At 45.2% G+C, this 16,431-nt stretch overlaps 1 protein-coding gene across 1 annotated transcript; it reads right to left on the reverse strand.

The window, feature by feature from the left end:
- Positions 1 to 10,024: 10,024 nt before the first annotated feature.
- On the reverse strand, positions 10,025 to 15,518 carry LOC307106297 (nuclear body protein SP140-like protein). The gene is made up of 5 exons (XM_079782669.1): positions 15,114 to 15,518; positions 14,330 to 14,438; positions 13,974 to 14,045; positions 13,274 to 13,414; positions 10,025 to 11,304 (listed from the first exon to the last, which is right to left on the reverse strand). The coding sequence occupies exons 2-5, from the start codon at positions 14,408 to 14,410 to the stop codon at positions 11,191 to 11,193; spliced, it is 408 nt and encodes a 135-aa protein (XP_079638795.1). The 5' UTR covers positions 14,411 to 14,438; positions 15,114 to 15,518; the 3' UTR covers positions 10,025 to 11,190.
- Positions 15,519 to 16,431: the final 913 nt, after the last annotated feature.

Consider the following 16,431-nt stretch of genomic DNA (forward strand, 5'->3'; position numbering starts at 1 on the left):
TGATGAGAAATTATGATTTTCATAGTTTCCGAACAAACAGAACCATGACTCATGTTTCATAATTGTTATTGCTGATTTCATGGAAAGTCCTATCACATTTTTGGCATTTACAAAACATATTTTTCTCTGGGAATTTTTAGAAGTGGGGCATGTGAAACTCCATTTCCATCCTCACTTTCCACACACATCCAACATTCCAGATGGCCAAGGAATCCGTAACTTAGTGGCCAATTCTACATTTATGCTACTTAAAGTCAGAGCCAGCAAATCATGGGCCAGCTCTTTGGCTGCTTACAAGTTTCTGCCTCCTGTCTGGATTGTCACTGAGGCTGGACCTTGGGATGAATCAAGAATTTCCACCCTGGGAGCTGGTGGAGGGATGGGGTGAGAAGTGAGGCAGGAATGACGCCTTGCTATGAATGTCTCTGAGAAAAACATCACCCCTCTTTTTAAAAAAAGTTTCTCACAGTAAAAACTGTATCTAGGAAAATAAGAACAGAAGGTGGGCAGACTCAGAAATTCTACCCTCCCAGCTTTCCTTGGTCCCCAGTCAGCTCACTCCCTGGGCAGATGGTCTCCTCTGGGCTGGGACTGGGTCACTGTTCTCTCTGAGGATCCCACTGCCTGACCTTAGCCAGGGTCATGGATTCTGGTCAGCCTGTCAGGAGCTGGTTACCTGTTCTGTAGTGGGGCCAAAGCATGAAGCATGATGGGACCTCAGCTCCACAGGCACAGAAGGTCAGGAGGGTCGGGAGGACCTGGGACAACTCAGGTCAAGGGCAAGGAACTCTCGCTTATCTCAGGCAATGGCAATGACTTAGCTTTATGAGCGGCCACTGTGTGCCAGGCACTTCGAATATATGATCAGATGAAATGACACTTCTTCCCTTCTGAGAAACTAGGATGATTAATTTGGGCCTGGGCACCCTGCATTATCTGTCAGTGAGAGAAAACTGTTATGCTTGGCATCCATTGCACTAAGAGTCCTGTTGACAGCTGCTCAATAATATGCTCACCATGCCTGCCTCTTGCCCTCCAAAACCTGCCCCACACTGCTGCTTTTCCTCTTAGTCTTCCGTATCTTCTTACTTTATATACTCCAGGGCCAAGGGCAGGTGTTCTTTCAGCAGAATAAAGCCCAAGCCAGGCTTAGTAGTTCTCAAGAAATAACTTATGAAATAGACCATGTTAGTTAAATGGAAGGAACTTAGGTTGAAGGACGCAGCTAAATAGAACTATAAATCTTTCCTGGGGACCAGGAGCAAGGAGTCAGAAGGAAATTAATTCTTCAGGGTAAGGTGTGCTTTGGTTTTAGGTATTTGGGGCGTGAAGCGGGACCCCACCACTATACACCTTTTCCTCCCTCCCCTGGGTACAGCGTCCCTTCTCTCCAACCCCCACTTCATCCCCTAAAAAGCAAAACAGTGGGAATTGATCCTTTGAAGCACTCAGAGGGAAAGGGGTTGTTATGCTAGGGACGCTCCTTTCCCCTCCAGTCTCCCCTCCTCACCGGGTCCCTGGAAGGTGGGTGTCCCCAGTGCTTCTTTCAAGGTGTGGCTGTCACTGCTTCACTGCCACCTTGGGGCCTCTGGTCCTCAGCTCTGGGCCCCTCCTGTCGTCACTTTGTGTTTCTCCATGCAGCCACTGCAGGAAAGCATTTCAGTCTGGACCTGTCAATAGTCTGGCTCCCATGATGTTTACAACTGCCTGTAGCCTGAATATAATGGGGTGCCTGGCAGCCACCTCAGGGTGATTTTACATTGAAATAAAATACCAGCTCACCATCCAAAATAGCTTCAGCACCAGCATCTCAAGGAAACACTCAAGTCTCTCAAGATTGGCCCTAGCAAAGCATCTTGAAGATCCTCTCCACTCACCCACCTCTGAAGTCCTGTTGACAGCTGCTCAATAATATGCTTACCATGCCTGCCCCTCACCCTCCAAAACCTGCCCCACACTGCTGCTTTTCCTCTTAGTCTTCCCTATCTTCTTACTCTCAACTCCCTTCTCTTCCCGGAAGCCTTAAATTTGTTCCCTTGTCAAAAGGTTAAGTCAGACAAAAGACCAATCTTCTCTTAGTGCAATGGATGCCAAGCATAACAGTTCCAAAAAAGGGTCATCTGGCAAACTTGTTAAACTTGTTAAAAACACCACTTCCTGGGCATCAAACCTAGAGATTCTTATCCAGGGTTGGGAATCTGCATTTAAACAAGCTCCCTGGTGATTCTGAAGTAGTTAACCATTTTGTAGGGAAGTAGGATTCCACCCCAAAATATGTCTCTTTGGATGAGGATTCTTTTAGGCTGATTATTTTAAGGAAACAAAAGGCTTCGGAAGAACTTCTCATCTCCTCCTTAACTGACTAAAACGAATTTAGTTGGAGGGCCGGTTTTAGGAAGAGAGCTATCACCAGGATTAACTACAAAGAATGTGTGGGCTAGGTGTGGTGGGCTTGAGGTTGCCTGCAGGATCTGGAGATCTAATTCCTTTCTGTGTCCCATTGCCTCTGCAGGGCAGGGCAAACATTTATTTACCAACATTTGCCCTTCCCATCTTCCAGTGCATTGCCTTCCTCCCTAAGTCCCAGCCCCTACCTCCTTCTCCTTAGTTCAGAATGGCATGTAAGCCTCAATTACATGACTGTCTGTGGGCCCCCATATTCTTATGGAGCCTCCTTATGTACAAAGTTAAGTTTGTTTTTTTCTCCTGTTGCTCTCTCTTATCAGTTTAATTATTAGACCTTGAATGGCAGAGGAGAAAGTTTTCCTCCTCAACAAGTTCAATAGGAAGCAGACAGATGTACAACCATCTCAGAGGACCCTTCTGTATACACCATCTGGTCAGGTTTACTTTATTAGGACCAAAGACCCCTCTGGCAGTGAGGACCTGATCCTTGGCCTGCAGCATCCTGGAGAGCAGGTCATGTTCTTGCAAATGGGAGGGTCAGTAATTCAGGTCTGAGTGAGCTGTTGGCCATCTCCACGTGGCTGGGCCTACCATGTGACCACAACCTGTTTGATGAAAAACTAGACCACACGGCCCTCTTTCCAGTTCACATTGATTAGTACACCTCAGTTGTTGCATAATGCTAGCTGTGAGGTCCCAAGCTTGTGATACAGAAGGTACCTCTGCAGAGGGGAGGCGGGATAGGTAGGTGGAGGGGAAGAGATCAACCAAAGAACTTGTATGTATATATGCATAACCTATGGACATAGACAATAGCAGGGTGGAGGCCTGGGGTGTGGGGTTGGGGTGGGCTATAAGGGGTTAAAGGGAGAAAAAAGAGAACATATGTAATACTTTCAACAATAAAGATTTAAAAATTAATTTAAGAAAAAGAAGGGACCTCTGGCCTGTGTCCCAGTAAGAAAATCCTCACTTAAAGTTTTTCCAGACATAAGCACATGCCTAACCATGACAGTCCAACTGGTTATTCTTAGCCAACCTAATCTGGTTTTTGGTTGGTGCTCCTGCTACTGGATTCTCAATCACAAAGTCATTGAGAGCAGCTTTGCCCCCTTAAAAGTCCTCTCTACTTCCTTCTAGTTCCTACTTCCCACTTTCACTCTTTACTTCCTTTCTGTCTCTGGAGAGGATCCACACTGCCCTCTGGTGGTGGAACAGCATTGTACAATCGCCTGCAGAAGTCCGTCATGCAGCTAATATCAGAGCCTGACTCTGCAGGAGCCTGGAAAGCACCCGAGACAAGTAGTACTCAGCCCAGATGCTGATTGCCAATGAAGTCTACCTCTCCTGAGGACAGATGTACTTGCCCAAGGGACCACACCTTCCCAGCTCCTAAAAATGAGTTTTCCAAGGTTGAATTCTGGTGTCAGCTGGAGGGGGGGATAAATTCTTACATAGAATTCCTTCAGGCATTTTTCTGCAAAGCTTTTCTTTGTTCAATTTTTACAGCTTTAGCATTGCCAAGCTTCAGGGAACCATTGTAGTCATTTATAGTCTCTTGTCTCACAATTTGGGTGGAGGCAGTCCTGAGTTGACCTGGGCTCTCAGCAGCCCTGGCCAGTGCGGGAGGAAAGGAATAAAACCCAGCTGGACCAGGAAGAGAGAAATAGCCTGGGTACAGGACTAGAAGAGATCCCTGGGGAGAGGCAATTGGCATTGTCTGCCAGGCTGTCACTTACACTGGTTTCATTAAGAGTCATTAGTGTGTAAGGAGGTGTGTGTCAGAACTGGGTGGGCCTGGGCACCAGGAGACCAAAAGAGGGTGGCCTGAGCCTACAGCTCATAGCGAGTGGGGGAAGGCCAGCTGAATTCAGCAGAATAAACCAAATCCTGCTCTTGAGGGGTAGAAATAGTTTAAAAACCAGAAGAGCAGTACAGCAATAAAAGGGAGCCAAAGAGAGAGACAGTCTCAGACATAGGGGTCTTGGTTGTCATGGCAACCAGACTGCTAATGGTTGAAACTTCCCATTCAAAAGAAATAAATGACTCTTTACTGTGGTTTTTTTTTTTTTTTTTTTCCCTTTTTTAGTGACAGAGCAGCCAAGACCTATGATGGGGGGTGGGGGGAGGGGAGGGGAGGAGAGGGGAGGGGGGAGAGAGAGAGAGAGAGAGAGAGAGTGAGTTAATTCAGCTTACCAGTGCCAGAATGAAAGGGTCACAAATGGATGCAAGATCATGTAGACCACAGCAATTCTGCCCACTGGGAACCAGTAGGGTGGAAGATCTTTTATCATAACTAAGGTGACCAGATTTTAACATTGGTAAAGCGGGACACCATTGACCGGGGGTGGGGGTGGGGGTTTTTTCTTTTTTTTTAATTAATATATTTTATTGATTTTTTACAGAGAGGAAGAGAGAGGGATAGAGAGTTAGAAACATCGATGAGAGAGAAACATCGATCAGCTGCCTCCTGCACACCCCCCACCGGGGATGTGCCCGCAACCAAGGCACATGCCCTCGACCGGAATCGAACCCGGGACCCTTGAGTCCGCAGGCCGACGCTCCATCCACTGAGCCAAACCGGTTTCGGCGGGGTTTTTTTTCTTGATTAACGTAAGTCGTAAGTATCACTTTCAAGGCCGGCGCTAGACTTTTTGCCGCCTCTATAAAATATAAATAATACGAGTACTGTCTGCTAAATTCAAGAAAATTTATGTATTTATGAAATAAATAAATTACTTACCTAAATTATCTGAATAGCTGATTTGTAATGACATCACTTGTTTAACTAGCTTACTAGCACGCAGTACGATGTGTATCGTCTGAGAGACAGTTACAAAATGTTTTCGTCGTTGCCAATCCCAAAAAATGCCACTGTTCATTAAGTCCAAACAATGGTGGTCGATTTCTAACAACTGATTAACAATGCAAACTTTGATAAGCAGTTCTCGATAATCAGTTCTCAACAATTATTTGTTATTATTAAAGTTTAACATTATGAAATTAACAAAAATAATATAAAACTCATATCCTGGCTAAATAGCCACATGGCCGCCGAAAACCGTATATTCCCTTCCCGTTCTCCCGCCGTTCCCTAGCTTGTCGTGCATTCGGGACGCGGGACAAATTGTTAAAAATCGGGACTGTCCCGCCAAAAGCAGGACGTCTGGTCACCTTAATCATAGCACTCTAGGGCAGGCGTCCTCAAACTACGGCCCGCGGGCCACATGCGGGTGTTTTTGCCATTTTGTTTTTTTACTTCAAAATAAGATATGTGCAGTGTGCATAGGAATTTGTTCATAGTTTTTTTTAAACTATAGTCCGGCCCTCCAACAGTCTGAGGGACAGGGAACTGGCCCCCTGTTTAAAAAGTTTGAGGACCCCTGGTCTAGGGAGAGAAAGCTTTAGTGCTCCCATTAGAAGAATTTGGAAATCCAAAGATAATCCCAAGAGAATTATCATCTCTAGGACTCACCATTCCCTTTCAGAATGGCACCAGGAGTGGCAGTCTTTAAGGCCATATTTGCCATCTTCTTATATAATAAAAGCAATTCTGTTTAATTATATGGTTTTCTTAAGTTTTCAAACTGCCTCTGCCCTTTTCTGGATCATAGGTGAAGTCAGTCCATGTCGCACTTCACATTATTGTGGAAACACTTGTAAATAGGACCTAGGGGATGTCTATACATTTTCTACTTATCATCCTGTGACACCAGGCCCCTCCATGGAAACTCCAACACACTATCCTCCCAGTTCCTTACTGGGAGACTGGGAGATCCTGTTGTACAGTTCTGCCTGGTTTTGGGGAGAGACGGGCCGTGGTGGTGTCACTCATTCTTTGGATTGGTCAGCTTGGGCTGCCATAACAAATCCACAGACTGGGTGGCTTCAACAGCAGACCAAGGTGCCAGGTGATTCAGTTACCGGTGAGAGTGCTCTAGGGGCTTGCAGATGACCACCTGCTTGCCGTGTCCTCACACGGCCTTTCCTCTGTGCCTGTGTGGAGAGACATCTCTGCTGCCTCTTTCTCCTCTTACAAGGGCACACATTTGATCTGAATCAGGCCTTACTCTTTTGACCTCATTTAATCTTTTCCCTCTTTCTTTTCAAATTTTTCCAATATTGCTGGCAACATGGGAGAGCAGTAGGTCATCCATAAAAATCTGCTTTTATCCCCCCCCCCCCCCCACATAAGCCAGCTGCTTATAAAGATTACATGGGGAGGTAGGCAGAAGGAATAAGAATGGGTATAATGGTTACAGGTTACAGGCAATGTGGGCTAGGGGGTGCAAAGGACAGGCAACTGATCTCATTTCACCTTTAAATGTCTCCTTATAGGCCCTCTTTCCAAATATAGTCACATTGGGGATTAGAGCTTCAACCTATGAATTTGGGGGGACACAACTCAGTCCATAAAAATCCTCCATTGACACTAAATAAGAATGAAAACTCAGAAACACAGATCAGGACAACTTTGTAAGTTGCAATGACCTTTTTCTATTTTTATGTTGAGGAAAGGAATGTATTGCGATGAAAAGTTTATATCCTTTGAGGCTTGGTTAATAGATAGCAATTCACATTATTAAAATGCCAAAGAGTCATCCAGTTTAAAACATTAACATAGGATTACAATCATTTTAAGTTAATATATTTAAGTCTCATACTAATGACCTAAGAGGAGTAGTGCTTTCTGGAACTTTCTTCTTCTTTTTTTATTGATAAATAGGGAGGACAGAGAATAGATAGTCAGCATATGGATAATAGATGTTTTTGAAAGTGAGCCTAGAATAAATGGATCAGAAAGATTTAATGGAACTGAAAAAAGAACCAGTTATGTATATTGAAAGGGCTCAGCATGCCAGGCAAGATCCATGATAACAATATTACATTGAATCTTATCCTGTCAAAAATAAGTAAAGACATAGCTACAGAAGTAAAGGGGGAAATCCTATATGTGTCCACACACTAACAAAGAGATAGAATGCTGGCTGAACTCAGACTTCAGGGTTGTAGAACAAAATGCCCCAAGGCAGTGGAACAAAGTCTAAATCAATTCTGAAGGTCAGAAATTGTGATAAGATATATATTGTAGCACAATACATGGTTAATGATGAAAACAATAAAGGGCATTCTGAGTATGCAAAGAAAGCATACCACCCATGTACTTTTCTTTAAAAATTATTTAAAGATATACTTCAGTTGACTGAAAGATGGAACAAAAATGAAGTATGGAAAAGTCATGCAAGAAAAGACCAGTGGGGAAACCTGAACTGTAAAACAGAAATACATCAATATTATTTTAATGACTATGGATTATGATATAACACAAAATTTGATGTTACCAAATAAATAATTGATGTAATATAAAAATAACAAAATAATGACATCCTATCTAATAAAAGAGTAATATGCAAATTAACCATCACTATGCTACACCCACAAGCCATGCCCATCAGCCAATCAGGAGCAAGTATGCAAATTAACCCCAACCAATATGGCTGCAGCCACGGAGCAAGCAGGAGGCTTGGGTTGCCCTCCACAATGGAGGAAGCCAAGCTTTCCGCACACCCTGGCCTGCCTTGGCCTCTGCTAAAGGCTACAAAGTTTCAATTATATAAGATAAATAAGTCCCAACAAAAATGGCTGCGGCCATGGAGCAAGCAGGAGGCTTGGCTATGTTCAAGGCTACAAAGTTTTAATTATAGAAGATAAATAAATCCCAGATACCAGGGCCTCTGCTTGGGTCACCGGGGGGCATGGCCGGCCTGCAAACCAACACAGGCCCCTCGCCCAGGCCGCCCCACATCCCAAGGGAACCCCCACCATGATCTGGGACACCCTTCAGGGCAAACCAGCTGGCCCCCACCCATATACCAGGCCTCTATCCTATCTAATAAAAGAATAATATGCAAATTGACTATCACTCCAAAACACAAGATGGCTGCCCCCATGCGGTCAAAGATGGCTGCCCCTAGGTGGACACAAGATGGCTGCCACAAGATGACCAGCAGGGGAGGGCAGTTGGGAGGGACCAGGCCTGCAAGGGAGGGCAGTTGTGGGTGATCAAGCCAGCAGGGGAGGGCAGTTGGGAGGGACCAGACTGGCAGGGGAGGCAGTTAGGGGCAAACAGGCTGGCAGGGGAGTGGTTAGGGGGTGATCAGGCTGGCAGGCAGAAGCGGTTAGGGGCAATCAGGAAGGCAGGCAGGTGAGCAGTTGGGAGCCAGCAGTCCTGGATTGTGAGAGGGATGTCCGACTGCCCGTTTAGGCCCGATACTACTGGGATCGGGCCTAAACGGGCAGTCGGACATCCCTCGAGGGGTCCCAGATTGGAGAGGGTGCAGGCTGGGCTGAGGGACAACCACCCCCCCCCGTACGAATTTCGTGCACCGGGCCTCTAGTCCTATTTAATAAAGAGGGAATATGCTAATTGACTGTCATGCCCTCACAAAGATGGTGGCACCCATAGCCAATAAGGAGGAAATATACTAATTGACTGCCACGCTCTCAAAGATGGAAGATGGCGGTGCCCACAGCCACAAGATGGCGGCACCCAGTCCCCTCAGCCCTGCTGGGGCAGCAAGCGCACGGCTCCCAGGTGGGTCCTGCCATTCTGCTCACCTGCCTCCGGAGTTCCCCAGTCCCCTCATCCTCCCAGCCACCTAGGGCCAGCCCAAGGTGCAGGCAAGTCTCGGATGGTGGCTGCCCAGCCTCCTAGAGCCAGCCTGAGGCACAGGTAACCAGGGCTGGGCTGAGGCTTGTGCTGCTGGCAGTGGCAGCAGCAGAGTTGTGATGGGGGCATCGTCTTCCCCTGATCGCTGGGTCGCCTCCTGCCCCTGAGGGCTCCTGGACTGTGAGAGTGGGCAGGCCAGGCTGAGGGACACCCCCCATCCAATGCTTGAATTTTCATGCACCAGGGCTCTAGTATAATGTAATTAAATACAATTAAAATAATTAATTACAGTAAAAGATACAAATGTTAGTAATGTAATGAACAGCAAATAGACAGGAATTAGGGAACTGAGGGGTATAAGAGGGACAAACACTTTAGTTTAAACATGTGGCATGTTAAAGATATTTAATTTTTAGCTCTGGCATTTAAAACATACATTACAATGCACTTGAAAAACTTTCAGGTAAGTATTAAAGGAACTAAAAACTGTTACAATGCTTCCAGAATAAAAGATAAAAATAAAGAAATATAGGCAAAAAAAAGGAAAGTATTCAAAATGGAAAGAATAAAATAAGACTTAAATAAGGCTGACTATAAAAAACACACACAAATGCAATGGATTACTTCTTAGAAAAAATATAAAAGTGGAACTGATTAAAAAAGCAATAGAATATCTGAATAGTCTAATCACCATGAAAAAAAACAGAGAAAACAGTCAATAAGTGCCTCTCTAAAGGACTCTAGACTATATAATTTTATGAATTTAAAACACTATATGTTATTCCAGAACATATAAAATGGCAGAAAGTTTTATGAGTTATTTTACCAAGCAAGGATAACCCTATGCCTAACTATGGCAAAATACAAAAATTTATAGACCAATCTCATTTATAAATACAAATGTGAAATCCTAAAAAAAATACTCTCTGCAATGGTATATTAAATATGTAACAAACAAAAATAGATTCCATACAAACTTAGAATTCAACTTAATAAATTTTTCATTATAGTATGAGTGTACAAAAGCCCAGAATATGAAAAATTTTATAGGTTAAGGGCCCTAGGTGTTATAATAATGTAATCCCTCTAATGTATGAAATAATTATTGTGTGAAATATTTGCTATATGGAACCCCCCAATACTCTGTAACTTCCAAAATTAATGAACACCCCACTATCTTGATGTAAAAGCTCTGAGCCCTTCAAGTGTAAACACCCTGCTTCCAGCATAAGGCACACCGTCTGGCCCACACTGATAAAGACACAAGTTGTTTACCACGGTCTATATACCCCTGAGACCGTCTTCAATTGAGGTCTCCTGCCCGATAAGAGGAGGACTCCACGTGGCTCCGAGAGACAAGCCCCTGATTGCTCTGCTGTGTGAGCCTGAACCAACTGTGGCCACCTGCTTGTCTCTGTTTTCGTCATCTGTCCTTCAGTGTGCATCACTGGGTGGCCTTTGCTGGAGCCTAGGACCCACTAGGAAGGTAAATAAACCCTGTGTGATTGCATACTAATTCTGTCTTGTGTGTCATGTGTTCTGGTTCGTCTCAGCTGTCTAGATATTGAAGTACCAGAGGATAAGCCATTATTGCTGACTCCTGGTCACCTGCGTTTGTCCCACTAAGTCTAGACAGATAATCAATTAATTGGGGCATAATTGGGACAATAGACTCTCCAATGAGTAGTTGGCAAGGAATAAAATTGGCAAACTTATAGAATAGAAAGGAACTTAAGAGACAGAGTAGTCAAATGCAATGTGTGGAACTTGTTTGAATCTTGATTGAGACAAATCAACTGTAAAAAGATTTATAAGAAATGGGGAGAATGTGAACTATGATGGCTATTTAATGGTATTAAAGAAGTATTTATTTTTTTAAGTGTGAGGTATAATTTTTTTAGTTGCAAAAAAAAAAAAAAAAAAAAAAAACACCCAAAAAACAACACACCAAAAAACAACAAACACTAAAAGGAGGTAGAAGGTGTGATGATGCTGTGAAGGGCCTGTATTTGAGTCAAGGAGATAGCCTCCAGACTCACTGGCAATCTAAAGATGACCAAGGTCACATCATCTGGATCCTGAAGTGGAGGTGCCTCAGTCCTTCCAGAATGTGGTCAAGGAGGAGCCTGGAAACTGTTCTCACTGGCTTCATGAAAAATAAGCACTTCTTTGAGATCCTTTTCAAAATTTGCCTCTAAATCCAGTCCTATCTGACCCAAGACAGAAGCCTGAAAGAGAAAACAGCAAATGCATAGATATGAAGATAGAAATAAAGAAATATAGGCAAAAATAATATAAAAGTACTCAAAATGGAAAGAATAAAATAAGACTTAAATAAGGCCAACTATAAAAAAAAAAAAATGCAATGGATTACTTCTAGAAGAGATTTTTCCCTGGACCTTCCCTAAAATCTTCTTTCTTAAAGTCCTTAGGAAAGAGGACCCAATGCGCTCTCCCTTCGGGGAGCTTTCCCAACCCATGCCTTTCCTTTCTGTCCCCCTCCTCTTCCCTACCCCAGGCACCTTATCAATTGCTTCCTCACTCCTAAGCTCCAAGGACCCCTCCTTTGCTGGAAGCAAATTCCAGTAGTTAGCATAATAAATGCAAGAAGTTAATCATAAGGCTGATGGACAGCTTCAGCAGGGCTGAAAATCTGCATATATTATTTTCTGCTGCTGGAACAGCCGAAGGCAGTTCCCCCAACCTGATAATATTTTTTATTGTTCACCAAACTTTACCTTTGATATGTATATCTGCTTTGCTAGAGGGCAAGATGTGTGAATAAAAAGCCCTGGATGCGGAGATTCGAGGAACTTAGTCACTAGAACTAAGCTTCCTCTGGATCCCCCATATGCCTTCCAAATTTATATTTTATGTCTAGTCTCTTTATTCCTTTACATGCAGCCCCTTTTCCAGATTCCTGAACCCTTGTAGATGCTGAGAAAGACCCTGGCACTCCTTTATCTCTAGAACTTGTTTCCTAAGCTCATTTCTTTCAGGATTACTTCTTCTACCTCTATGATTTACCAAATAAATGTTCTCTTACAGTTTGGGCCATGGCTCTGAATTCTTTCCTAGCCAGAACCCAAGTACCCAGGATGCTGGACCCAGGCTTGGTCTGACCCCACTGGTCAGACACCTGGTGCTGTTCCCGCTGCCTACAACCTAAGGACATTGGATTAGGACCATTCAATCACTCCAGCACTCAGACAGAATGGGTGGGGAGATGCTGCTGCTACAATGAAATGGATGAAACTCTGCCTGGTTGGTAACTTGGACCTGACAGATGGTCTGCACTGAAGAACTGGTTCTGATCACTGAGAAACTCAAGATTGGTGTTACATAGGAAAAGTAAAGGCATTTCTTGAAAGCTCACTCTTTGAAGGAAGGATGAACCTCCTGTTCTCCAAGGCTAAGACTGTGTTAGGCGTGAAGGCACTCCCAGGTCCACTCTGCTACCTCCAACTCCATGTATAGACACAATTTATGGCTTGTGAACATGCTGAATTGTGGCATGCAGGAGGGCGGGAGGCTGGGTGAAGGTGAGAATCTTCTTTAGCTATATCCCCAAATATGTCTGTACAAGTTAGAGTAAAAACCAGGAGATACTCAAGAAAACAAAGTTAATGATGTCTTGGGGTTGGAGGAGGGGTAGAACGGGTCAATTGGGAAAAAACGGGGGGACATATATAATACTTTCAACAATAAAGATTTAAATTGAAAAATACCTCAACTAATCTCCTCTCCCTACAAAGGAAGGTGGAAGACAATAAGAGCTAAGGACAATTTTGCATGATGTTTAAGTTCACTGGAAAATTTAGGTGTCATAAGTCCAAGCATATGCATCCTGGAAGTTTAATTTATTTCATCTTGTTTAATTAACTCATCTATTTCTATATTCCTGGGGCATGAAGAATAATGGAAACATAAATTTCCCTAATTCTCAGTTTGAACAAGGAGGCTAGGGAAATTGACTGTCTCAGTGGGAGCAGCCTGCCAATCTGGGAACTGAGGATGGATTTTTTTCAGGCACCGTTTACAAGAATTCTTCCCTGTCCTGCGTGAGGCTCTATTTGATAGTCAGCCCTGTAATCCTTATCTTCTGAGGACAATTCTTGCAAAATTCTGTCATCCCAGAAATTAGGGGAAAGTAGAAAGGATGTGAGAAGGAAGCAGGACATGTCCTTTCTACTTTACCTTGTAAAAAGTTTTATGGTTATGAAAGATCAGGCGTATGTCCCGTACAAACCATTCCACTGAATACATTCTCTCAGTCAGCCTTTCCTTCACCAGGTCCAACCACATGGCTTCCTTAAAGGGCTCGGCATAATCTCGGATCTAGGGACAAAGTCATCAAAGGGGTGATGTTAGCATAGCTATCATGATGGGATGGATCCAACTTAAGTATAAGGCAAGTCTTTATTTTCAGGGTAATGATAATACCACCTGATACCTAGATGCCAGGCTTTGTTCTGAGAACTGCCACAGTAATAACATGTGGTCTCCACAACAACCCTGTGAGATAGGTACTATAATAACTACCATTTTACAGATGAGGAAACTGAGGGAGGGAGAGGTTAAGTAACTTATCTAAGATGTCACAGCAAAAAAGTAGTAGAGCTGGGACTTGAACCCACAGTTTGGCTCCTGAGTTTGAGATCTTAATCTGTAAGCTATCCTTAAGAAAGACATTGCCCTGTAGAGACAGTAAAACTAGGATCCAAGGGAGATGAAGCCAGCACAGTGGGGTGGAGTTGGTCCCACTCCAGCATCTGCAGCTAAAGGTTCTGCTCCCTGCAGACAGTAGCCTCTGCAGGACCCATATTCCAGGTTTCCAGGTTGAGTTTCACACCAGAGAGATGACTGGAGGATGAGAATCATCCAATGTGACACTTACGTTATGTGGGGTCTTTGCAAAAAAGGCACTTTGTGGGTGACAGTAGGCCTTCAAGAGGAGGAACTCACATTTCTGTAAAATATCAAGAGGGTTTTAAAGGGAAATGCAGCTGGTAGACGGCAGAGAGAACCTGTGTCCAGACAAGCATTCATGTGCAGGCAGACACTCAGGCCCTCCAACCGTATTTGTCAAAGTGTCCTAAAGCGGGTTTAATCCTGTTCAGACTTAATTTTTGGGCACTGAATTACCATCCTCTGAAGCCAGACACACTTAGGTGCCCATCCCCTGAGCCTGTGACTCTTGATTTCTCACATGTGAGCAGAAAGGAAAGGTCTTGGGGTTTGAATCTGACTCACCAGCTGCTCCTCAGGCCCCATCTGCCTCGTCAAGACCTCAGATCTCCTGAGACACTGCTGACTGCCTGAAGACTCCTTCATCCTGCAGAAGGTGCAACTCCATGGGCTCCTGAGAGGTCAGGCATAAGTGATCAAGGCAAGACCTCAGAAACAGCCACCATTCCTACGGCTGCCACTGTTCCTCCTTTCAGGAGTGGCTGGTGGGCACAGTCAGAGGTTGAAGGGGTCACTTCCCAGTGTCCAAGACCCTTAGGTGGGGTGTGGCCCAATGACCCTCTGCTCATTGAGGGTAGCATCTGGGGGTCAGTAGATGGAAGGCAGTGTCAGGGTGAGTGGTGGGCTCTCCTTTCCCCATCTGAGCTGCTGGGAGCACAAGGAGCCCTGTGCACCAGGACTGAGTGTTGGAGGCTGGGCCTTAACCTCTGGGGGCCTTGGGCCCCAATAGCCCATTGAGAATGTAGTAAAACGAGGGAACCAGGCCATGTTTCCTGCCTTTTCTGAGTAAGCACAGAACACAGACCACTGGCATTTCCCATCTCCATTCCCCTTGGACAGGAGTCTGAGCTGCAAACCTAGGAGAGGACATCTCCTTGGGGCAGTGGCAGCCTAGCCTCACAGACACAGGCTATCACTGACACCAGAGGGGACAGAGCTGTGCCCCATCAGGTTGCTCTGAGCACACCTGTGCCCACCACGCTCATGGGCCTGCTCTTCCCTCTGGAGCTGAGGGACAAGAGACAGAACCCGGAAGAGGGTGTGCATGAGGCTGCTGCATCTCACTAACCTCTTAGCCTCTGTGCGCGGGATGTGACAGTCTTCATGAAAGGATCGTGGACAGGCGTCACAGCAGAGCAGCTGTCCCCCTCTGCAGCACACCTCACAGTCATTCGCATTTTCCCACTGGAAGAGGAGATAATGTGGGCATGCCTGGGATCAGCAAGATCCGCTGAGCACCGTGGGGCTCTGGGACACACTGTCCTTGCCTGTCCCAGAAGGGCCTGGAAGGTCATGGAAGCCCTTTCTACAAAGTATGGTTTGAGGGCCAGTGGCATTAGCATCGTCAAGGAGCTGGTTAGAAACACAGATCTACTGAATCAAACCTGCATTCTAAAGGATCCCAGGTGGTTGGTATGTGAAATTTGAGAAAACATGGCTATAGGCAACTCTCTCCTTTTACCAGCCTGGGAAGATGAAATGCTTTGATTCCTGCAGGAATCAAACTTAGTACCCGAGCCAGACTGGCACTCAGGCCTACTTGGGGTCAGAGCTGTTCCCATCTGCTGGGTGCCATATCAGGCAAGCCTGTAAGCCTGTAGACCACACAGAACTGTCCCTAAGGCTATGGCTGACAGGACACAAAGACAGAGCTGCTGTGCAATGGGTCATAGTGTGGGCTTGAGAACTCATACGGAGCTTTCTCGTGGCCTTAAAATGGGATCCAGTAAATTCTGCAAGTGATTTAGGTGAGGAATCCCATCTTCACTGCTGAGTAAAGCACTGGTTCTGCTACTGATGCCCCCACTCTCACCCTCCCGCACCCCACCCGAGACAGACAGCAAAGGCTCTACATGGACAAGAGACCACTTTCTCTGTGCTGAAGGTAGGAGCTAGGAAGCGGCATTCATCCTTCTGTGCCCATTGTGCACCCCAGATGGTGGGGGGTAAAAAGGTGGGAAACAGATCACCAGGAGCTGGAGGAAAGGATCCAAGGGGCTGGGACAGGCCACTGCCCTCAACTGTCCATAACGCAAGCATGAGGATCTGGGTAAAAGCTTAGAGAGGAGAATTTTTTCCATGCTCAACACTGGCCACTCAGCCAGAGTGAAAATTCCTTTTGATTTTGGGATGGTGTTCTTCTTGCTTGTAACTGACAGGAGACTTCTCAGCAGCTCCCTCCATTGACTGGGCTCCAGGACTTCATAAAGAGGGATCCCTCCACCCTGAAGTCCAGTGGATCTTTCTGGCCTTCCCATGCTGAATTCTCCAGTCTGCTTTTCTTTGTCCTTGGGTTGATACTCTGACTGGATGCCTGGCCTGCTCTGGACCAGGATGCAGATTCCAAGGTAGCCTAGACTTACCCACTCTTCCTAGTTAAGACTAGT

Source organism: Cnephaeus nilssonii (genome assembly GCF_951640355.1).
Source record: "Cnephaeus nilssonii genome assembly, chromosome: 10".
Taxonomy (NCBI): domain Eukaryota; kingdom Metazoa; phylum Chordata; class Mammalia; order Chiroptera; family Vespertilionidae; genus Cnephaeus; species Cnephaeus nilssonii.

Bases quoted from the DNA above. Each gene is read 5' to 3' on its own strand.
- LOC307106297 (XM_079782669.1), bottom strand. From the start codon at position 14,410: ATGAAGGAGTCTTCAGGCAGTCAGCAGTGTCTCAGGAGATCTGAGGTC. The intron at 14,046-14,329 runs GTGAGTCAGATT...GATATTTTACAG, and splicing joins TGGGGCCTGAGGAGCAGCTG to AAATGTGAGTTCCTCCTCTT. The intron at 13,415-13,973 runs GTAAGTGTCACA...CTTTGTCCCTAG, and splicing joins TTGCAAAGACCCCACATAAC to ATCCGAGATTATGCCGAGCC.